This window comes from Rhea americana, unplaced genomic scaffold (genome assembly GCF_003343005.1).
Source record: "Rhea americana isolate MKP2758 unplaced genomic scaffold, rheAme1 scaffold_728, whole genome shotgun sequence".
NCBI lineage: Eukaryota > Metazoa > Chordata > Aves > Rheiformes > Rheidae > Rhea > Rhea americana.
This window is the reverse complement of record NW_028186899.1, coordinates 22,835-30,899: the sequence shown is the minus strand read 5'-3', so window position 1 is coordinate 30,899 and position 8,065 is coordinate 22,835. Positions and strand designations below refer to the sequence as shown.

General features: G+C 69.7%; 2 protein-coding genes across 2 annotated transcripts in view; one reads left to right on the top strand and one right to left on the bottom strand.

Moving 5' to 3' along the window:
• Positions 1-6: 6 nt before the first annotated feature.
• On the top strand, positions 7-1,306 carry MRPS24 (mitochondrial ribosomal protein S24). The gene is made up of 3 exons (XM_085321916.1): positions 7-556; positions 716-827; positions 913-1,306. Exons 1-3 carry the CDS (start codon positions 224-226, stop codon positions 1,194-1,196), a joined length of 729 nt encoding a protein of 242 aa, XP_085178042.1. The 5' UTR covers positions 7-223; the 3' UTR covers positions 1,197-1,306.
• A 141-nt stretch (positions 1,307-1,447) lies between these two features.
• The window catches only part of NPC1L1 (NPC1 like intracellular cholesterol transporter 1), an 8,978-nt gene continuing 2,360 nt past the window's right edge, over positions 1,448-8,065 (bottom strand). Inside the window, exons 3-19 of the mRNA XM_085321917.1 lie at positions 7,760-7,860; positions 7,392-7,564; positions 7,190-7,318; positions 6,914-7,096; positions 6,050-6,164; positions 5,705-5,832; positions 5,195-5,332; positions 4,447-4,536; positions 4,179-4,369; positions 3,964-4,091; positions 3,769-3,889; positions 3,574-3,629; positions 3,350-3,500; positions 2,597-2,828; positions 2,042-2,155; positions 1,772-1,934; positions 1,448-1,641 (exon numbers count right to left, since the gene is read on the bottom strand). Of these exons, the coding sequence (XP_085178043.1) occupies positions 1,517-1,641; positions 1,772-1,934; positions 2,042-2,155; positions 2,597-2,828; positions 3,350-3,500; positions 3,574-3,629; positions 3,769-3,889; positions 3,964-4,091; positions 4,179-4,369; positions 4,447-4,536; positions 5,195-5,332; positions 5,705-5,832; positions 6,050-6,164; positions 6,914-7,096; positions 7,190-7,318; positions 7,392-7,564; positions 7,760-7,860 (2,338 nt within the window). The 3' untranslated portion in view covers positions 1,448-1,516. The remainder of the gene's footprint in view (positions 1,642-1,771; positions 1,935-2,041; positions 2,156-2,596; positions 2,829-3,349; positions 3,501-3,573; positions 3,630-3,768; positions 3,890-3,963; positions 4,092-4,178; positions 4,370-4,446; positions 4,537-5,194; positions 5,333-5,704; positions 5,833-6,049; positions 6,165-6,913; positions 7,097-7,189; positions 7,319-7,391; positions 7,565-7,759; positions 7,861-8,065) is intronic.

The following is an 8,065-nucleotide window of genomic DNA, read 5'->3' as shown; positions in this document are numbered from 1 at the left end:
CACTCTGGGGACAGCGGGCATGAGGATCTCCAGGCCTGGGTGCTTTGGGGACAGCAGGCTTGGGGGCCATCAGGCCTAGGTCACTCTGGGGACAGCGGGCATGGGGGCCACCAGGCCTGGGGTGCTTTGGGGACAGCAGGCACGAGGATCTCCAGGCATGGGGCACTTTGGGGACAGCGGGCACAGGGGCTATCAGACCTGAGGTGCTCTGGGGACAGCGGGCATGAGGGTCACGAGGTTTGGGTGCTTTGGGGATAGTGATCCTAGGGTCACCAGGCCTGGGACACTTTGGGGCAGTGGGCATGGAGATCATGAGGCATCGATCACTTTGGGGACAGCGGGCACGGGAACCACCARGTCTAGGTGCTTTGGGGATAGTGGGCACAGGAGCCACCAGGCATGGGATGCTTTGGGGACAGTGGCCACGGGGGCCACCGGGCCCGGAGGTACTGTGGGTGTCTCAGCGTCCTCGTCTCTCCAGGCAGTGCCCTGGCGCTGCGCCCATCCTGCCCTCAGCGCCCGCCGCGATCTCCACACCACCCCCGCGTGCCTCAAGGTACCGTTGGGGCCAGGCTGGCGCTGCGCCRCCCGGGCCCCGTTTCTGCCGCGTCCTCCCCCCAGCGCATCGCACCCACCACCGTGATGGTGGGACAGCAGGGGAAGGGCAGCGCCAGCGCTGATGCCTCCTCCCCTACCCGGCTTTGCCTCCCGGCAGACCCGAGCGGCGCGGGTGCGCGTGGGCAAAGGGGACAAGCCGGTGACCTACGAGAAGGCGCACGCCCCRCACTACATCGCCCACCGCAAGGGCTGGCTCTCCCTGCACACCGGTGAGTGCCACCGGCGCGTCGGCGGTGCCCTCCCGAGGGGGGCGGCCGAGACCCGCCGGGGCGACAACCCTCGCCCTGCCCGCAGGCAACCTAGACGGCGAAGCCGGGGCGGCCGAGCGGACGGTGGAGGACGTCTTCCTGCGCAAGTTCCTCTACGGCACCTTCCCCGGCTGCCTGGCCAACGAGGTGGTGCTCAAGCGGCGCGCCAACCTGCTGGTGGTGTGCCTGGTGCTGGTGCAGAACCTGGCRCCCAGCAAGCTCTACTTCCTCATCGGCTACACCGAGACCCTCCTCTCCCACTTCTACAAGTGCCCYGTCCGCTTGGAGGTGCAGACGGTGCCCACCAAGGTCATCTACAAGTATCTCTAGCGGCTTCCAGCTCCCCGGTGCCACCCGGCCGTGGTGGGAGCTGCCGGGTGTCGTGCCCGTGAGGGTGCTGAATGCCACCGAGGGGAATAAAAAAGGTTTTGTGCCCCTGCTCTTGGCTCTTTGCGGTGGTGGAGTGGCTGGCGAGGGCCTCATCCCCGCGATGCCCGTGTCCGCCGCGCGCCCCGTCCCTGCTTCGCTCCGCCACGCGCCCCTGCCCGTCCCGCTCAAGGCTGGTTCCAAGTGTGAGAAAACAAGTTTAAATACGAGCGCAATAGAAAAAGCAGCGGCGCGGTGCCCGCGCGTGGGGCGGCCRCCGGGGCTCAGCGCTGCCTCGGGGACGGCGCCGGGTCCTCGAAGCAGCGGTTGTCGAGGCCCTTCCCCGCACCCTGCTCCGTGCTCTCCTTGGCGGCGKCTGCGGTGGCTGCAGGCACCCGTGGGCTGGGTCCTGCGGGCAAGAAGGGACAGTGCCAGGCTGCGCCCGACTCCGGGGCCCCACGTGGGTCCTGGTGACGCCTGTGGAGGGTGTTGGGGACACGAGGGGTAGGTGTGATGGCAGCTCCCCACGGTGCCCTTACCCATGTAGCTGAGCAGGACGGGGAGGAAGACGAGGCCATGCGCCAGGCCGGCGAGGGTGATGATGAGGTTGAGACGGAAGAAGAAGATCTGGATGAGCTGGGCCTTGGCGAAGGCCAACACCACGATGCCCGGCAGGTTGGTCATGGCCACACCAGCCACCACCTGCGCCAGAGACCAGATCAACCGCAGCAGGGCTGGGCCACCCTGCCCTCCCCAGGGGCAAGGCCACCCCTAGGGGTGACTCCACAGCCAGGCCACCCCRTGCCCACCTTGCTGCCCATGTTGACGGTGGCCTCGGCTGCCCGCTCCACGCGGCTAGGCTTGGTGCTGCGGGTGAAGGCGCAGGTGAGGTGGGACACGAACTCCACTGAGATGCCCACAGCCTGCGGGGACAGAGCGGTCGCCGAGGTGGCACCCAGAGGGTGCCCACCCCACGTCGGTGCCCCCTGCCTGACTGAGTCACCCTATGTGCCACTCTATGTGCCCCAGGCCTCCGTGTCTCCATGCCACCCAGTGTGTCTCAAGCCATTTTGCCACCTCCTGTGCCTCCATGCCACCGTGTCACCCCACATGGCCCTTTGACACCCTGTGTGACCCAGGTCCCTGTGCCACCCTGCTGCATGTCCCAGGCCACCCCATATGCCCCCCCCTTGTGACCCTGTGCCATGCACCCCCCCATGCCTCTGTGCCACTTTGCAGGTCCTCGATCCCTCTGCCACGCCGTGTGCCCCAGATTGCTGTGCCACCCTGCACGTCCCAGGTCCCCGTGCCACCCTGCACGTCCCCTAGCCCCGTGCCACCCTGCGGGCCCCTGTGCCCCGCACCGCGACCAGGTTGATGAGGGACACGGCGTTGTAGGGGATGTTCCAGAGGGCCATGACGCCCACGGTGTCCACGAGGATCATGATGAGGGTGATGAGGGTGGCGAGGCTGGAGCGCAGGTCCATGCCCAGCAGCACGAAGGAGACGCCRAAGGTGGGCACCAGGCACACGGTCAGCGTGAAGAGGCCCTCGGCCACCACGCCCAGGTACTGCTCGTAGTACACGTAGGTCACCCTGCGAGGGAGCGTCACTGCCGCGCCAGCACCCACGGGGCACCCTAACTGGGTGCTGGGGTGCCCGCTCTGACYCTGTCTGGGCACCCTAACCAAGCACCAAAGCACCTATGCTGATCCCAGCTGGACATCCTCCTCCTCAGCTGGGCACACCTACCTGGGCACCCATGGTCAGGCACCCAGGACCCTGGGCAGGCCCCCTCCTAACTGGGCCACAGGCACCCACTCCAGCTGAGCACCCCCTAACCAGGCACTGGGCACCCACACTAACCCCAGCTGGGCACCCCAAACCAGGCACCCCACACTAGCCCCAGCTGGGCACCCTGGTCCAGGAATCGAGGTGCCCACCACGACCTCCAGCCAGGCACCCTAACTGGGCACCCATGCTGAACCTCAACCGGGCACCCTAACCGGGCGCCCACGCTCATCCCAACCACGCACCCGTGCCGAACCCCAAAGCGGGCGCCCCAAACCAGGCACGCCGCCGGGGGCGGGCGCCGCGCGGGGCCGGCGGGCGCTTACGTGTAGGGGAAGACGCGGAAGTCGGCGGGGGTGCCGGGCACCCGGCGCAGGGTGGCCGTGATGCTGTCGGCCAGCTGGCGAGCGGCCCGCAGCGCCTCCGTGTACTCCTGCGAGTTGGCCAGCGGCCGGTGGTACGCCATGAACCGCGAGGCTGCCGGGAGGGCGCCGGCGTCAGGCGGGCACCCGAGGGCGTCCCGGCCCGCGCCCGCGCCCCGCCGACTCACCCAGGATGGTGCCGTTGGCGTCCATCTTCACCGAGGTGTCGTAGGCGCCCAAGCCGCTGCGGGTGCAGGGTGTCGGGGTGAGGGGGGTGAGGGGCGAAGGTGGGCGCCCAAAATTACCTGCGCCCACGCGCACGTGCCCAAAACGCCCCCGCGCGCCCGGGCCCGCCCGGGGTCCCCGCGGCGGGCACCGCCTACCCCTTGGGGCACTGCAGCGTGGGCCTGTCGTAGAGGAACCAGGGCAGGAAGCGCTCGAACTCGTCCACCGTGGGCCGCCGCGACGCGTTCAGGCACTTGCCCAGGAGGCAGCTGAGGGCGTCTGCGGGCAACGCCGCGGGCTCAGGCGGCGCCCGCGGGTGCTGGACCCGCCCCGCAGCGCCCCGYTCCGCTCACCGCTGGTGGCGGGGCAAAACTCGCCCCGCTGGGGCCCGAACTGGTGCACCCGGCAGCAGCGCCCCGTGGGGCTGAGCCAGTCGAGGAAATCGTCCACCCACGAGGTGGCCGGGATGGCCAAGTAGGACCTGGAGACGGAGGAGAAGCGAGCGGCGTGGTGCGGGGACCCGGGCGCCCGCCGGCGGCACCCGCCTCGTGCCCCCTCCCAAACTCACACGTTGGAGAAGAGGGTGGCGTATTGGATCTTCTGGGTGAGCGAGTCGGCGTCGCAGCCGGCGCTGGAGCAGATGGCGTTGGTGCCGGCCGGCGAGGAGAAGTTGTAGCCACCGGTGGTGACGAAGTAGGTGGGCACCCCCACGGCCAGGTACTTGTTGAGGGCGGCGAAGTACTCCAGCATGTAGGAGTCCTGGGCAGGCACCCGTGAGGCGCCGAGCGCCCGCGCCGAGCGCCCGCCGCCCGCCCGCGGCCGTGCCCGGCACCCACCTTGGGCAGGGCCAGCTCCTGGTCCAGCCCCACGGACACCTGCAGCGTGAGGTAGAGCCCGGCGCAGGCCAGGAAGAGGAAGAGCAGCACCTGGTCGGGAGGGGGTGAGGGTGTGTGGGGGGTGCCCAGCGTGAGGGGGCACCCAGCCCCGGGGAGACCCCCACCACTGCCACCACTAAGGTGCAAGGAGACCCCCCCCCCGGTGTCCCCAGGCAAGAGCTTCTGGGTGCCCAGATGTCCCACCGCAAACCGCCCCGAAGTCCCCTTCGCACCTCGAGCGTCCCGAGCAGCCAAGCACCCCTGGGTGCCCCCCAGGTTTCCTGAGCCTCCAGACCCCTGGGTGCCGCCAGGACCCTCCCAGAACCCCCTAGGACCTCCATGTCACCCAAGGATCCCACCAGGCCCCTGATCCAGCTGCCAGGACCCCCTCCAAGACCCCAATGTCCCCCTCCAACCCCGAGGACTCCCGTGTCACCCAACCCTTCAGGTCATCCTCTAGTCCCCCACAAGCCCCCTCAGACCCTTTAGGACCTCCCTAGACCCACCCCAGGAGACCTCCAAGACCTCCCTCAGCCCCCAAAGTCCCCCTACACCCTCCAGGACCCTCCCAGACCCCCATGTGGCACCCAGGCCTCCTCCGTGTGCCCCCAGGACCCCTCTCAGCCCCCAGTGTCCTCCCCGACCCCACGTCCCCCTGCACCTCCAGCCTTCCCCAGCCCCCCAGGACCCCCCCAGCCCCCCAGCTCACCACGAGGGGCCGGGTGATGCGGTGCAGCAGCAGGGGCACGTAGTAGCGGTGCATGAGCGGGCGCAGCACCCCGGTGCCCGGCCCCCCGGGCGCCCCCTTCTCCAGCTCCCAGCAGCAGCATATGTCGAAGCGGGCGGCCTGCGGGCACGGCGGAGCCGTGGGCACGGCCAGTGTGGGGCACCCGCCTGCCCCACGGCACCCTGTGCCCACTGCAGGTACCTTCTTGCCTTGGGGTGCCCCATGCCCACCCCAGGCACTCCCTGGCTCAAGGGGCACCCCATACCCACCCTGTGCCCACCCTGAGCATCCTCCTGCCCTATGGCAACCTACGTCCACCCTGCGCCCATCTCGGGCACCCTCCTGCCCCTGGCGTGCCCCATGCACGCTGTCTGCCAGCCCTGGGCGCCCTCCTGCCCCAGGGCGCTTCATGCCCACTCCATGCCCACCCCAGGCACCCCCAGCTCAGGGGCACCCTGTGCCCACCCCAGACCCTCCCACGGGCACGGGTACCTCCTGCCGGCGGGCATCAAGGGCCACCAGGGCCACGAAGCCCGAAATTTGGAGGAGGAAGTCGAAGGCGATGGCCAGGGCAGCGGTGAGGGCGAAGGTGCGGACGGCGGGCATGGAGGAGAGGGAGCCTGCGGGCACCGGGCCGTGAGCGTCCTGCGCCCGCGCCCGGGCTGCGCACCGGGTCCCCACACCCACCGCATGCACCGTGCCCATCGCGTCCCCACGCCCCCCAGGTCCCCATGGCATGCACCGCGCCCGTCGTGTCCCCGTGCCCGCTGCGCCGGCCACGCGCGCCGTGCCCGTTGGGTCCCCGCGCCTCCCCGCCGTGTCTGTGCCCAGGCTCACCCAGGAGGAAGCAGATGACCTCGGAGAGGCTGCACAGCAGCATGCTGGGTGCCACCTGYGCCAGCACCCGCCCGATGTGCTGCTCCCGCGTCTCGCCCGGCGCCCGCACCGACTGCTGCTGGGCCACGGCGGTGAGGCCGGGCGCCCGCTCCGGGCACCCGCCACGCCGCRGTGGCACAGGCTGCCCTGCGTGCCAGGGCATGGGCGCCCCTGTGCCCCACGGGACCCCTGTGCCCAGCTGTGCCTCTATGTCCGCGTGCCCCATGGAGATCCCCGTGGGTGTCACCATGCCCCCCGCACCTTCATGCCCATCTTTCCCATGGGGATCCCTCTGCCCCACATGGACCTCTATGCCCAGCCATGCCCCCACTCTCCATGCGGACCCCCAGGCATCCATGCATGCCCCACGAGGACCCCATGCCCAGCCAAACCCAGGTGCCCCATGGAGACTCCAGTGCCCCATGAGGTTCTTCTGTGCCCAGTTGTGTCCATGTCCTCCACGGGGACCCCTATGCCCAGCCATGCCCCCATGCCCCATGGAAACCCCTGTGTCCCATAGGGATCTTCCATGCGCAGCCATTTCCATGTTCTCCATGGGGACCCCCATGCCCAGCCATGCCCAGGTGCCCCATGGAGACCCTGGTGCCCCATGGGGATCCTGCATGCCCATCCATACCTACATTCTCCATGAGGACCCCTAAGCCCAGTCATGCCCCCATGCCCATATACCCCATGGAGATCCTGGTGCCCCATGAGGATCTTCCATGCCCAACCATGACCATGTTCTCCATGGGGTCTCCTATACCCAGCCACACCCCCCTGTGCCCCATGGAGACCTTCGTGTACCTGGCCCTGTCCACCCACCTGGTACTCCTGCACGAAGATGAAGATGTTGTCGGCACCCACGGCCAGCACAAGGAAGGGCACCACCTCGAGGATGATGAGGGACGAGGACAGCCCCACGAAGGCCAGGAAGCCCATGGAGGCGAAGACAGAGCCCAGCACCACGGCAATGCCCCCCAGCGCCAGCGTCACCTTGGACTCCACCTGCAGGCAGGGCCATGGGGGGCAGCYGCTCAGGGCCCATGGGCACCCTTGGGTGCCCCCCACCCCGAGCACCCGAGGAGGGGGTGGCCTTACCAGCACGCGGCGCCACGCCGTGTACTCGCCCAGCGCCAGGGCCACGTAGATGAAGACGATGAGGTAGCTGATGGCGAAGATGGGCACGTCCTCGCTCGTGGTGCGGTTGATCTCGTCCTCCAGCGAGCGCTGCGGGCGCACRGGCGGGTGAGCGCCGGTCCGCGCCCGGCGCCCCGTCCACCCCACGCCGGCGCCCACCTACCTCGGCCATGAAGGCCACGGAGAGGTTGGCGCCGTGGGTGCGCTGGAAGTCGCGGACGATGGCGAGGAAGCTGTCCTCCCAGCGCAGCACCCACTCGTAGCGGGCATCGTCGCGCGGGAAGTTGTTGAGCGAGTAGGTGACGATGAGCGCCTCGGCCTCCGTGTACTCGGAGCCTGCGGGCACGGCCGTGAGCGCCCGGCACCGCGCCGGCGGTGCCCGTAGCGCTGGCGCCCTCGACGCTTGCAGCACCCACAGCAGCAATGCGCGTGGCGCCCGTGGCACCGACGCAAGCGGCACCGATAGACGACGCCCACAGCACCTGCGCCCACGGCTCCGCTCTGCCCGCCGCGGCGCCCGCGGGCGCTCACCTGGGTACCCGCCGAAGGCGAGGAAGGGGAAGACGGGCCCGCCGTACTCGGCCATGCAGCTCAGCTCCAGCGCCGTGATGTCCTTGAAGGAGAGCGGCGAGCTGGCGGGCACACGGGCGGCGGGTGAGCAGGCAGCTGTGCCTGCGCTGACCCCGCGGCGCCTGGGCCCGGCACCCTGCCCCACGTGGGCACCACCCAAACCCGCAGCCTGGTGTCTCCTGGGAGCTCCACCGTGCCCAGCACCCTGCCCCATGCAGGTACCACTCTGACTTGGCCACCTGCAGCCCCATAGCTGGGCATCCCATG